At 40.0% G+C, this 15276-nt stretch overlaps 1 protein-coding gene across 2 annotated transcripts in view; it reads left to right on the forward strand.

Moving 5' to 3' along the window:
* The window catches only part of SEMA5A (semaphorin 5A), a 1729347-nt gene extending 1714518 nt beyond the window's left edge, over window positions 1-14829 (forward strand). For both annotated transcript variants that reach the window (XM_085606095.1, XM_085606096.1), the window contains one exon: window positions 12023-14829. In XM_085606095.1, coding sequence (XP_085462221.1) covers window positions 12023-12142 — 120 coding nt within the window. In that variant the 3' untranslated portion in view covers window positions 12143-14829. The remainder of the gene's footprint in view (window positions 1-12022) is intronic.
* Window positions 14830-15276: the final 447 nt, after the last annotated feature.

Consider the following 15276-nt stretch of genomic DNA (forward strand, 5'->3'; position numbering starts at 1 on the left):
CCTATGTGGGATGCCAAATCCTATTTTGGGGTGGGTAGCACACTACACCATGGAGGAACGCATGGTGGCAGAATGTTGTATTTCACGCGATTCTATGTAAGAAACGTTTTGGTGTTGTGCATGAGCAACCAGAGAGGTGTCCTTATCTTGTTTAGGGGCGCAGCATCCAACTATGTGATGGAGGAGATGGTGTAAGAAATAGAAAAATAGACTATAGTTATAGTGAGTACTAAAACATAGAGACAACTTCACAGCACAAGCTAGCCAGGGGGCCACCAGGTGCTGTGTGCAAGTACACTAAAAAATGGGGGTAATCAGAGATGGCCCAGTAATCTCTATGGCAATATGCACAAAGCAGAAATACTGTCAGATGAGTAAAATGATGGCAAATGAGCAAGAATGGGAGTTTGTGAAATGAGCAGTAGCCATGAACCTTTTTTAAGACTGTGATACTGCCTAATGCTGTTATGATGCACATCAAGATCGAAGAAAGATGTGCAAGAGCTATTGAGGTTAGTGACCTGATCACAAACTATACAATCTTTAAACGGCCTAGATCAGGAGTCTTCAAACTGGGGGGCAGGCCACCTTAGGGGGCGTCAGAGGATCCCAAGGAGGCTCCATTCTCTGGCCAAAAGCATTATGCTGATAACAGTGCTTTGTTTTAAGTGTAGAAAAATGAGTAGGAATAAGCCACTCTGTAATTGGCCATCACTAACATCTTTTGTCATTCATACATGTGTCAAAAGGGAAGGGACTTCAAATAGTCTTCAAAATCCACCCTTCTAATAATCACACTGTGACTACTTATAAGTGTCAGGAAGGCCTGCCTGACCAAAATAGTATGCTTGGCAATCATGTATTTGATTGCATTTTTAAAGTAACAGTAACAGAAATTAACTGCAATGTTTAAATAAGTCTAAACATTGCCAATGTAATAGAATAATTGTGAAAAATTCTGATGGGGGCCCTCATGGTGATTTGTTTTTACTTGGGGGGGAGGTGCAGCATTGAAAAGTTTAAAGACCACTGGCTACCTGCTCCTACTAGGCTTAAGGAAGCCGCCATTTTGACCAGGAATTGGCTCCTCATGCTTCTGAAGGGTCTCAAAGCAGATAAGCACCAGAATGGAGAGCCCTAGTTAAGTAATGGCCTAGAGCCTAGCAAACCAGTGAGAGTAGCTGACAAATCACTTGCTAGGTTGTTGCCTTGACATGCTAGGGCGAATCTGGCTGCACTAAGTTACTCATCCCTCCATGGGAGGTCAGTAATTTTCTTGGATCTCAGAGACCCTTGCTGTTCGTAGTTTACATGAGGAGATATCATCCTGTCCTCTATGTTTTCTTCTGGACAACTTCCCCTTTCATCATTATTAGTGAATGGCACATACCCTGTTTTAATTGTTTTGGCTATAACAGCAGCATGGCACAGATTTAGTAGTTCTCATTTTCTTCGATCTTTGCCCAGCCCTTTATGATGTCTGGGCCTTACAAGCTTTTATATATGTGTTCAGAATGTAATTTCATTCAGATCTCCTCTTCCTGGTCCCTTCCCACTCTCTTCCCCTATTAACTGTGCACTGACATCTATCAAAAGCACTTTGATCCAAAACAATAGCATTCACAATGTATAATGTCTGCTTCTACAGAACTCCTAATTCAACTTCTGTGAATGATGGTTGTAGCCATCAAAGGGTGCTTATTACAATCACCAGTTAGAATTAACTAGATCACTGGTCTTGGCCCAGCTGGACTACTGAAACTTAATAATATGTGCATTCCCAGAAAGTAATTCAAAAGCTGCAAAGCCAGATAGCTGGCACAAGCTTCAACTTGAGGGCAAACACATACATGAAATCACTGTACTATCTCCTAATCGAACATATGGTAAATTAAAACAATGCACATAATATTTATGGGGCATGGGCTGGGAGAACTGACAACTGTGGTATGGTACCTTTGCAACTCATCTTTAACCATGCAGCACACAACCATTCAGTGTTTACCATGCAGGTAAGTACTACGTACCCTATTGGAAAGTACCTACAAACTATGTATGTTACTGTTAGACCTGGCATCCTTGGCGTAGTTTACTTCCTAACCTTTTGCCTTCAGACCTCCTGTTTTTGCTGACTTTTGTTTTTTCTGACCTTAGGACTCTGCACACTTTACCACTACTAACTAGTGCTAATGTGCTTCTGCTCTCTCCTTGAAACATGTTAAATTAGCTTATACCCAATTGGCATACTTAAGATGCTAGTAAAATAGCACTACCAGTGCTCAGGGCCTGTAAATTAAATGCCACAAGTGGGCCTGCAGCACTGATTGTGCCACCTACCCAAGTAGCACTTTCAACATGTCTCAGGCCTGGTATTGCAGCCTGTGTGTGAGTAGTTTTATACTGCTACTTCAACCTGGCAAAGTAAGCCTTTTGCCAAGTCTAAACCTTCCATTTTATACATACAAATTGCCCCTGCGGTAGGCCCTGAACAGCCCAAAGGGCTGAGTGTAATGTATTTGAAAAGTAGTACATGTACTTTTAAATTGTATATGTCCTGGTAATAAAAAACTCTTAAATTAGCTTTTCACTACTGCAAAGCCCACCTCTCCCATAAGATACAATTGGAGTTGCCTTATTACATTTTATAAGTGTAATTTCCAAATGTTAACAGGTAACTAGTTCATGTTTGGTGTTTCTGAATTTGTAATGAAAAATATTAACTTGTGGTGAAGTCGGATTTTAACTTACACTTTTGAAAATGCCACTTATAGAAAGTTGGTGAGAAGAGTACGAGTAGGTTAATCACATGATTGCGGCTTTTTGAAGGTAATTGGTGAAGTTTAGACTGTAGGGGACAAGGGAGAGGTGGATTTAAGTGGTGAGTGGGGTGAATTTAATCGAGTTTTTGGGAGAATGAGCAGAGAGAGGATTGGGGACATCACAAGAATTCTCTTGTAGCAGTTTGAGTAGCATGCCATGAAAGAGTTGGACTGGGGGGAGAAATCGAGGGTGGGTTTGGTTGTGTTTTAGTTTGAACATATGAATTTTTCGGCGTTATGCAGGGTGGGTATCATGGGTTAATGTGGGTGTCATAGTATTGTTTGTTAAGTTGAAGGCCAACATTGAGCAGTCAGCTAGCTGCTTTTTTTATCTGTTACAGAGACCCCTGACGAAGAGCCTCTGGGCTCGAAATGCATGGGGTATAAGTTAAAGAGCCCACTCTGATGCAAGATTGACCTTTACGTGTCACTGTTAAAAAACTGGATGGGTATGCAGGAGGCATAAGAAAAGAGTAATAAAGAATGAAGGAAAATCTTGCTGTCTCCGTAGTGATTACATAAACTTGGAAGAACTAAGGAATAAGAAACTGTGGAATTAAGTGGATAAAGAGGTTAATATGGCTAACGAAGGAGCAAGTATTTTACAGTGAGGGATGTTTTCCCATATGGCAGTGCGACAGTGGGTGCGCGAGTACTGTGCCCTTTGTAATAACTTATAGAAAGTTGGCATTTTCTTGCCTCAGTTATTTGGTGCCTCCAGCCTGTCTCATGACTGGGTGCAGTTGACAGATGCTTTGTGTCTTTCCCTTAGACAGCCACACACAATGGGAAGCTTAGGTGTGCCTGGATTGACCTTCGCTGGCAGGATGGGAGCGAGGAGGTGGACCCAGTTGCACCTACACTTGAATAGTCTGTGTCCTGTCCCCATACAAAGGGCTGCATACCCCCTGTAGTTAGTCTGGATCCTGGGACATGAAGGCATGGCACCTGTGCACTTCAAAGGCATGCCTTTAGAAGTTTCTCCCCACTTCAAAGGCACAACTGGGTATAAATACTGGACCTTAGACTCCACCACTTCAGTACACTTCTGGACCTGTAGACAGACTGCCAGGAAGAAATACTGCTGTGCTGCTGAGAGAACTTTGCTTAACACAACGGGAGAGCTGGATGTATACCACAGTGCACCCCCCACTATAAACAAAGTAAGCTAATTAAGTATGAAGGCCGGCAGTATGAGGCCAATTTTGGTGCTCCCAGATTTATTATGAAAATAAATACTGAACAAATTCCTATAGGGTCCTAAAGAAATAACTATCCTAATCCAAAAGTGCCAATTAGATTGGATGAGGAGGACTCACCCACTGTTTGTGGCATGCTTTAACTTCGACCTCATCCCACCCTGGTAACATGGTACTACCAGGGCGCACTCATCCTCATTAACAGGGCTATCTTAAACAAAAACACAACTGGGCAAGACGGGATCCAGATAAACTAAGAATACCTTAAGGTAAACCCAGGATAAACCCTTTAATAGTGGTTACCTTAGGCACAACTGAAAGCAACAAGAGAATGGTATGTAGATACAATGACTTAACCATCCATATTAAGCCAACGTGTTTCTGACCTCAATCTTGCCAATACTGGTCAGGGGCATTCATCACGGCCAATGGTGATCCCTAGCTCCACTCCTTATGCTAGGTAAGTGAGTGTGATATGTATAGTTGTCAACACTCGTGTTGGGTGGACACATGCTTGAGCCTAATTGTTAACTGTTTACCCTGACTCTAGGGAACTAGAACTTCATAGTCTGTGTGGAGAACTCCTTGCAAGGGAGCCCCTTCTATAGATCTGCTGTGTCTCACCCCTCTTGCAATAACCCTCTATCTCGACCTCGCCCATAAAAGCCCTGATAACAACTCCATCTTGCTAACCCCACGCTGTGGGGATATGGCCACTTCTCCAGTCGCTAGAATTTATTGTGTAGGATAAAGGGACCCTGAGCAGCACAGTGGGGATGATCATGTGATATTGTTTTGGTTCCCCCTCACTACCTTCGGAACTACGTGAGAGTCAAGAGAGCTCTTTTCTTCTGAACAATATTGCTGTCTTCTGCCTTTTTGGACCTGACATGAGGCTCTCTGTGGTACATTGTGTTGTTGGTCGGAGCTGGAGCCGTATCACACATATAGTATGCTTGGGACGGGGCAATGTACAGAACATGAGGAGTGAAGTGAAAATGAACTTCAAACATAGTAGCGATGAGAGACCAAAAAAAGAGCTATTCAGCCACTTGAGGACTAAATAGCTCAGGAAGGGTGAATGATGGTCCATTCTCAGACTATGTACTGCTGCCTTTGTACAGTATTTTAGGTGTAAGCCACCATGTAAACAGAGCAATACATTTGTCTTGTACTCCACTATTACAATCCTAATGCATATTATGCCTTTGTGGTACTAAAGCATCACAATAAAAAGAATAACATAGTTGACTTCTCCGTCTTTGCAGACAGACCTAAAGGCTAGTGTTCAGCACAGCCAAGGTATCTCTGGGTTATTATACAGCTCTATAATCTCTTTTACCTAGATCTTAAGCCAACCTCAAAATACACCGTCAGTCAGTCAGGCTTTATAAAGCGAAGCTAATCACCTGTTAGGCTATCACCTGCTAGGGTATCAAGACGCTAGTTAGTTATTTATAATCTTTCAGTTATCTATTTATATCCAGTTTTCTGAAGTGCGACTATGGCTATAGCCACTAAAGCGCTTTACAAGTTAACATAAATTAAATTACTTATAACAATTGACATAAACAAAGAGTTAAGCATCAAAACAGAGCAATCGGGTAAAATCTTTGGAGAGGTGGAGCATGGAGCTTGGAGATGGAAATGGGTTGAAGAATTCACAGCCTTTGGCAAAGTGTCTTTGAAATAGGAGGATCTCGAGTTCCTTGTTAAAGGTAACGGGGAAGGTGTTCGGGCATAGAGCTGGTGGACGGGAGCTCCACATCCTTCTAGCACTGCCTGAGAAGACCTGTTTCATACAGTGTTCTTGTTTGAATGTGGGAGACGTCAGGAGAGGGGATTCTGCATTCCTGAACACCAGTTCAGTCCCAAATATTTTATATATTCAGTCAGATAGGAAATTACAGAGTTGTGAAGGGCTTTGTGAGTGATGCATGCAGTCTTAAATTGTGCACTTGCTTCAAAGAGGAGCTATATAAGAGTTACTAGGACAAGAAAGATGTGGCCAAATTTCTTAGGCCCTGTAACAAAGCAGGTGGCCACCTGGAGCAGAGCTCTGAAGGGTGCCAGATTAACTTTTGACAGACCGGATTAATGAGTTTCCATAGTCCATTTCAGAAAGGACTAGTGCCTAGACCACAGACTTTAAGTCTTTGTCTGATATCAACTGCCTGATGCCCCCAAAGCAGCCTGAGTGAATGGGAAGTGCTTTTGATCATAGCAGAGGATTGGCTCTGAAGTAGTGGTGTGGGAATTTTGCGTAATTTGTTTTTGCATAATTACACAAAATGTTTGTGAAAATTGTGCAAAATTATGAGAAATTCAGCTCTGTCATGTAGCTCTGTATTTTTGTGCGAAATGCATCGTCTTGGCAATGTTTACATTTTTGACGTGAATACACATTTTATACTAAAGAAAATAGCATAAAAAACCACTCGGTTTCTGGTTGTTTGCACTATAATTGTGTTGCAAACAATGGCTTAATTACACATTGTGGCACAATGGCATAATTTCTGGAACTTTGAGTAACAATCGCAATATGAAATTCTCGAAATTGCATGTATTATGCCAGAGCAATTTAAATTTCACCTTGGTCTACTATGAAGGTTAAACCAGTTGTCAATGATAAATGTCCAGGATTTGGTGTTCTTCACAGTAGCCAGTTGACAATCCATGCGAGAAAAAGCTTCCATCCACTCTTGTTTAGAAAACTGGGCTTTTTTAAGTGAGATTAATAGAAATTATGTTTTTGTTGGGTTGAGTTGTAAGTGGTGGTTGGACAGCCACTTTTGGATTCTGTCTTGGGCGTTAGAGAGTAGGAGAATGCCGTTTGAGGATGAAATCTTTAGGCAGCACTTGGTATCATCCACATATGATGATAAAGAATCCCAGAGTATCTGGGAATCTCTCCAAGTGGTTCTATAAATAGGTTAAACGGACTTGGGGACAGAATTGAGCCTTGCGGAACTCTTTGTTTAGTATGTTTGCTCAATACAGAATATTTTAACTGCTTTAAATTGGTTTGACAAATAGAAGGTGGGCAATTTTAGACCTACCTCCTCAATGCCCTCCATTCTTTCTAGATATTAATCGATGAGAGGTGGGTGACTGTATTAAAGCCATGTGATCTAGAAGCACCAGTAGTCACTAGGTACCGGAGTCGAAGAAGCTGAGTGAGTCATCAATAATTTGTAGAAGGGCAGTCTCTGTGGTGCAGCCCTGTCTGAATCTACATTGGAAAATGTAGAGGAGATTGTGTGCCTGAATGAGAGAGAAAAACTGTGAGGCTACACACCTTCCTATCACCATCCTAAGAAGGGAAGGTTTAAGGCACTGTGGAAGTTGTTTAAGTCATTGGCAGCACCTAAGGGTATGTTCTAGAAGGGAGAGACCTGGCGAATATTCAGACTGTGGGAAAACACCTTGCTTAAGTAAGGAATTCACCAAGGAGATCTAGGAAGGTAGCAGATGTCTGGCAGGTTCCCTGCTAATGGAATCAACCAAGCATTTTGTCAGAGAAGTGTTAAAAGTCTTTAACCTTAGAATAACTCTGTCTTCTGTGTTGAAATGCAATTGCATTAAAATACTGAAACTTTTGAAAGCAAGTGAAGGATTTTTTCACTTACCATCTGTGATGCTCACAAATTTACAATTATGAAAATGGCTCAGTGGACGCCATAGATAATATTCAAAATGTGTATCTATAAAGCTTCTATCTTTGTTTACCTTCGCACTTGATGAAACGTAGATTATGCGGTTATAGAATGGCAGGAGACTCTTTTATTTTTGCATTAAGGGCATGCATGTGTGATTTCAATGAAGCAATTCTCCTTTGGCCCTTTGTTGAATCCAAATGTATTTCTACTTTAGGCCACCTGATAAAATGGCACTTACTATAAGCGACCCGGACAAAACATTTCTCCATAACTGACCATGTCATATCAGGGCAAAATGTAATGCTCAAATCTGGTGGTACGCGTTGCCTACTCAAAATTTATTAAAAGATGGAAAGAATGGATCAATAAATGAGAAAAATGTATACTTAACAGACAACTTCCTCTAGGTGCTTGACACCTAAACTACTCAGTGCCTTAATAAGAGGGCAATCTTAACCAATTGTGGCATTTCAGATCTATTTCAGAATTAAAATACTGCAGTAATACTACCTGAAAAATGAGGGAAAAATACATTAGAGCTTTGACAAAATACAGTAGATTAGCATGAGCAATAATGAGTTTATCGCAGGTTACATCACTTCTGTGGGAAGAAAGGTATACCTTCAGTGGTAAATCTGCTCCTCCAGACTGCAGTACATTTATAACTGCATCTAGATATTACCCCTTCATTTGGCAAAAAAACTCAAAATGATGGCTACTGAGTCTAGATACTGAAGGCCTTATCGGAGTGCCCATGGCCCTGTAGGGTGGAGGAGGTCAGATGCCTTTAGGCCATGACTACACAGAGGTGGGGCTTTTTCCCTGAGTTGGTATTTACAATCACACATGGAGGAAATCCTTAATTGCTACATCTGTAATTCCTAAAATAAGTTCGATAACTCAGCCACCTTGGATGTAGATTCTTTAAAGGGACCATGCTGTGAGTGATGTCACTTTAAGTCTCAAAACTCAAGGAGACATCATCAGACAAAGAACCATGCTTGAATGCCTATTGGTGATGATATTCAATGGTGAACAACTATTTAGAAACTGCTTTGTATATACACTGGATGGCCTCTTAGAATGCCATCTTGTACACACAATTGTTTCTTCTATTTATATAGTGCATCGTTCAACAGAGGTTACCTGGTCACTAAATTATTATCATTGAGAGGATGGAATGTGTATCAGAAAATATCTTGCAATCTAAATGGACAATGATACACTAAATAGAAGGAAAAAATGTTTTCAAAAGCTTTCTAAACATGAGAAGAATATTTTATTTCCATTGGAGCCTCCCAGCGTGTCTGTTAAGTCAATTGGAATATTCAGTAGAAGCATCCTTTCAAATTGCAAAGACTATCGAGGTTTATAAAGCACAGATCATCCTGCTAAAGGGCTATTGCTGGGAGTCGTGATGCGTCTTTTGTACAAGCACAAAGACTTAACCACAATTCTGTGAGGCACTGGGAGCCAGTGTAATTTGGTCAGAGCTAGTCCTAATGAGTTAAAATGTAATACTATTCTCTACCAGTTGGGAGTTTCTGTATAGTTTTCATATGGAGTGCAAGATACAAAGTGGCATATTTACCATTAAGTTGTGTCACCCTTAAGCCACGCAAGGGGGCACAAGGGCGATGCAACAACTAAGTCAGATTTATCAAGCCACACAAAGCAACCTTGTGGCCCCTCAATTGCAAATCACTACGTTGCTTTACTCTGCCCTAGGGAGGCGCTCAATAGGGGGAGCGTGGGTTTTCCTGTGTACCCATGGACTTTGGCACATTCCCAGATTTACCATTTCTGCTAGACCTGGGAATGGGACAAAATGCTATGCCTCCGAGGTGAGGCGTAACAGAAAGAATTTTCTTTATTTCTCCTAGTTTATTTCCTTTTTCTATGTGTGCTGCACTTTTTAGCACACATAGAAAGAGGAAAATATCTCTGAGGATTGTTTTTTGTTGAAAGGTGTCCCTTATTGCACAAAGGCAATCCTGCCTGCATTGTTGTTAGGCAGCACAATGTGCGTCAGGGCAAGTAAAGGACAGGAATGTGCCATATAATGTTAAATACAGTGCATTCCTGCCCTTTCCCTTTCACACAGTGCAGCAAGGTGGATTGCTGTGTTGCGTTGCATGATAGGTTGATAAATATTCTCTAGATTATTCTTGCTAACACATATGCATTCATTCTGTAATTTATAGATCATAGATCTATCATTATTTCCAGAACTCACATTCGGAAGAAGCATGATTTAATTACAGAGTTAAATCGATCTTCCATTGTAAGTTGTTATCAAATGCAAAGGTTCTGGAGGTTGACCCCGTGACTGTAGCCAGAACAGGAATCTCCATAGTGAAGATTGACAAAAAGTGGCAACAATTTTAGTCTTTGAGATGTTCAGTTTAAACTAGTTTTGTATCAGCCACACTTGCATATTGGCAATTTTAAAAATGTTCAGTCTTTAAGTTGGGGATGAAACCAAATGTTTGGATCAGGTGGGCAAGTGGAACCATGTAAAGGTTAAAATGTACGGGGGAGAGAATTGACCCCTGGGGATCCCCTCATCACACTATCTTTGGATATGTGACAAGGATCCAGTTTTGACTTGAATAAAGCATTTAGATAGAAAATCTTGGAACCAAGACAGAACTGTTTCACCGGTTCTGAGATCCATCCTATGTTTTAAAAAAATCTAAAAAGGCCATGGCAGCAGGTATATCTTGATGAGCGTAGCAGCATAGATTGGCAGCAACAGCTGTCAGTACACCTTCTTTGGTGCATCCAGCACAAAAGTCTGATTGTGCTGGATGAAGTACTATTTGACTTTAAACAAAAAAGGGAAAGCTAATTGAACACCGCTCAATTAAGTATTTTAGACAGCTAGGGAAGTTGAGAGATTAACCTACAATTAGCCAAAAAGTCGGGGTCCAAAGTAGATTTTATTTTTAAAGGGCACCTTCTGTGCTTTCTTGAAATCTCTTGCTACAGTTCCCAAATTCATTGAAGAAAAAGTAATAGCCTGGATATGAGAATGAGAAACCAACAGTAGGTATTTGCGCAGTTTAACTGGAGAAGGGTTCATTTTTTAGATAGCACATTGGCTGAGTTGAACAAAGAAAACTATTACCACAACAAAATATTTCAAGGATTCACACTTCTTTATGTGTGGATGCAGAAGGTTAGACTCAACTATATGATTTAGGGCCATTTAGTTCTTTCATATACAAGCCTCAATAGGCCCCAAGATAGTGTGAAATGGGTAAGCCACAGGTCCATGTGACGAGTGACCACCTCTGATTCCCATTCACTCTAGAACTAACAATATGACATTGTAATGCATGATGAAATTCAGAGTTATCTATATTTTGAACTTAGCCAATAATTGCATATAGATATTAAAGATAAATGTGTTGGGGGAAATCAAATGTTACCCAAATGTGAATTGGTCAAGTGAGTAATTACATGTCTCTAGTCTAATGTGAAATGTTTAACTTTTCAGAAAGTGCCTCAGCTAGTCAATACTAAAGGTTAGCATTCTTCTCCCCCATTCACCTCTTGGAATTTTCAACTGAATCTCATAATCACAGATTGGCCTACAGGTCCGATGAAAGAAATTCCCCTTGTCATCTCACTTCATATTCCAAGTGTGATCCATCCATCTGACCACTGTCCATCTGTGTTTTAGAGAACATTGTTGCCCACATGTAACAATGTGATGTTAAACCCCAAACAAAATAGGTGCACATTTTAGCCCACGTAGTGCAACTGGTGATCCCTCATTTGTATGGGAGTGTGGACCCATGCAAATGAGAGAACAACTTTGCGTTGCACATGCACCATACAACCTGTACAGATCAGAAAGCATGGTCCACATCTGATGCACTGTGTGTGTGTGCCACATAGGACGTAGGGTACTTATTCTGCACCACAGGCAGTATATGGGTGGGGACAAGGGATACCATCCAGTCTACCATATGTGATTGATTTTTAAGGGCAATATATAGCATGATTTATAACCAGTCTATCATTGAGCAATACCGGTGAGTCAAGATTTACATACAGTCATGAAGGACTATCTAACAAGTTGGAGGCTATGTTGTGAGTAAGTAGGTGCTCTATTTCTTCATTGTAAAGGCAATTTACTTACTGCAGTGCAACGTTAGTCATTTATTTCAGGCACAAGCACTTTGTTTCAGTTGTATACTTTTCATCCATACTATATCAGACGTTAAAATGTATTTATCAAATGAAGAAAAACATTTAAGATAAAATATTCAACTTTACATTTAGTAAAATGTCTTATAGCAGTGTTATTTACTATATGTGATCTCTTTTTTTGCAGGCATTTAACAAGAATAACCTAATATTGGAAGAAAGGAATAAATATTTTAATCCACATATCACTGCAAAGACCTACTCCAATGCCTATTTTACAGATTTTAATAACTATGACGAGTATTAGTACATTTGGCTGTGCCCTAACCAGTCAGAGCCAAAGCTGTGCTAGGTCCTGTGGGCCACCAACCTGAAGCTTCAGGAAATTCTGAGTTTATTCCCACCCATTGGTGTCCCATTGCTTCCAAAAAGAAAGAATAGAAGACCTGTGAATGATGCTGTTTATCACTGCAGGACATAAGACTACCTGCCAAAGACCTACTGTGCGGATATTGCATCAAGATGTCTTTTGGTTTATCTCAAAGTACAGACACAATTCTTTCAGGCTTCGTCAAATATTTGAAGATATGTTGTGTTTTTAATGACAAACAGTAACCAAGCTGGATATGCCATTACATCTGTTTACCTGAGATGTCCCTATTGTTACAAGATGTAATGTGTTACATCAAACTCATGAGATCAACAGTTACTGCCTACAATTCTGCACACACAGTGATCAGAGAATTGGTTGGACAGATTTGTCAGCTTCGGACTTGTCATTTTTGTGGTGGATCCTGTAAAGCCTTCAACTATACTGGACCCTGTGTTCAAACTGAATGTCAGGATGCAAATGTCTCGTGAAGTAGGCAACCAGAAGGTCTACTCAGAAGATACTTGGACCTGTGAGATAACTCAGAGGCCTTCAACATGTTGTACTGGTTTATTTCTTTTACTTTGGGGATTGTCTTTGAAGACACCAGCTGGTGGGCCTGTTGGGAGAAGGCATACATTGAATGTGTCTGCATGTTGTTAGTAAACTGGTGTTATAGTGTATCCACTTGCATGGCTCACACCATTCCAAAAACCTTCTTCCTTCCATGAGCGTGCCCATGTAAATGTTTGTCTAGTGCGCATGTTGCATTTCATAAACACAACCACTGTTCAGTTATGTAAACCTCCTGTGCTGACTCTACCCTGTCCGTTTGAAGCCTTGTTTTCACCTGTGCTAGGGAATCAACAAGGTATTCTACCTGCCACCAGCTCTCCACGCTTACCAGGACAGATTATAAACTATGCGCTGTCTGGAAATCCAATTTCCCATTGAAACATCAACCTGAAGATCAACAGATGGTTACTATAGAATGTAAACAATAGGAGGCTCTTATGATTTGTTATATTGTGGCTTTTGATTCTGCATATTATATTAAAACACGTCCTAATAAGAATTTCCAGCTATAGAGCATTACCATGTGGAGTATTCCAGTCTTGGAACAGAAAACAAAGCTTGATAAGTCAAAAAATCAGATTCACTTCTTCTAAGAAAGTTTACAACATTTTGCCAGAGCAAACTTTATCAAGTGCAAATTGGTTGCTCAAATCAACGCTGTCTCTTTATGATGGGCTTCTTCTTAATATCTACCAAAAAAATTCAATGTTTTGCTTTCAAATTGTTTTCTCTGCATCATCTTGTTGTTATGTATATTAAACTTGAAGGCCTTATTCTAAGATAGCTAATTGTTATTTTTTTCTATAGCGTGCTGGGTGGGGCATTCAAAAAAAGAAAAGTGTTTTTCAGAGAAGTTACATATGTTCATTACAATGTTTTGATACTAGATTATCTTCTTAGCAAGCACAGAGAAGAGCACAAATAAGAAGACAACATTATCTGTAGAACTGTTGAATGCAAATGACCCAAATGTAGAAGATAATGTTTTAGGATTCAAGTGATGATGACAAATAACAAAATAGCCTCTATTTTGTTATAAAATCATGTGAGATAAGCCTCAATAGAAATGAAGAGACTCTTGATGGATCGCCTACATATTTATGAATGCAAACGTACAAAATCATGTTTCTCTTAAAGTTCTGAAAATTGCATTGCAGTGCGCAGGAATATGATTGATTGAGGGCCTAGAAATTGTCAGACGCCCAGATGCATCTCTCCACTAATGTCAAAGTGGTGCAGTCTGGGCTTTGACTATGCCATGAGACCAGGCTTCGCTCTTGCGCAATGATTCACAACTCTGCCCTGGTGTGTTTGTCACTGAACTGGCGGGGTCCTTCTCACTAATAACAAAGCTATTTCACATCTCATGCATATGTTGTGCATACTGGGCTATTTTGTGGGATTTGTGCCTAGCACAGACTTGTGCTCAGCAAGTATCATGAAGTACTGTAAATTATTTCAAATTATTTTTACTTTTTTTAATGTTTTTTAATGTTTTAATGCTTATTTTATGGGCATTTATAGTCTTCTGGCTTTTTTTTAGCATTAACTGTGGAACCAGATATATCTGCTCTGATGTATTTGTACAGTGTTATAAGCCCCCTTTTCTTTGCCTACGCAAACCGAATACCACCATTTCTCTTCAAGAAAATGGTGGTGGCGTTAGAGGAGAAAGTTGCTGAGTTTGATGGAAACACTAATTCCTAAACGATAAGGGGCTTGCTATCTCTCCCACTGTCAAAGTTAAGACAGAATGAATTTTTAATAATATAACCAGCAGAACGGCGCTGAAAGCCGCATATTGCCTTTCTCTAAACCACTAATGTACTAGTAGAATTAAATGGATTGGCGCCCTGTACATTCTAAGCTACTTCTAAACAGGATCTTCATATGTTAAAAGTTTGTATTGTTTATATTTTTGTTCATTATTCTATTCATCTGACTTACCTAAAGTGATTTTATGTTTTATTTTTGTACAACGTTAGGGCCCTCGCAGATGAAAGCATGTACAAATAAAATCATCCAATTTTTTTGTCTCGTTGAGAAAATTCTTCATTTATTTTTTGAGAAGAACAGATTTACAATATGGCTTACTTTATGATTAGTTGTTGCATGGTTTTTATTTTTGAAAAGGTTTGAGGAAAATACAAGAATCAAACTTTTCTTCACACTTCAAATGTCTGAGATCAATGTTGTAAAGTTCGACATGCTTAGAGTTTAAGATTCAGGGGGATGTCCCCAGCCAGGCAGAATTACTGCTCCAATCAAGGGCAGGTGATTACTGGGCTCACCCTTGGGTAGCTTGGCACTGAGCAGTCAGTCTTACTACAGAGGCAATAGGTACAGCAAAGGCACAGAAGCCACTCGTGATAAATACACTGAGCATCACAAAAGAGACTTCACACAAGATGTATGTAAAAACCTTTACATTCAACACACATTCAATTATCATAACATGGCCATCATATACTTTCGGGTATAACACACATTCAGGA

Source organism: Triturus cristatus, chromosome 5_1 (genome assembly GCF_964204655.1).
Source record: "Triturus cristatus chromosome 5_1, aTriCri1.1, whole genome shotgun sequence".
NCBI classification, from domain to species: Eukaryota; Metazoa; Chordata; class Amphibia; order Caudata; family Salamandridae; genus Triturus; species Triturus cristatus.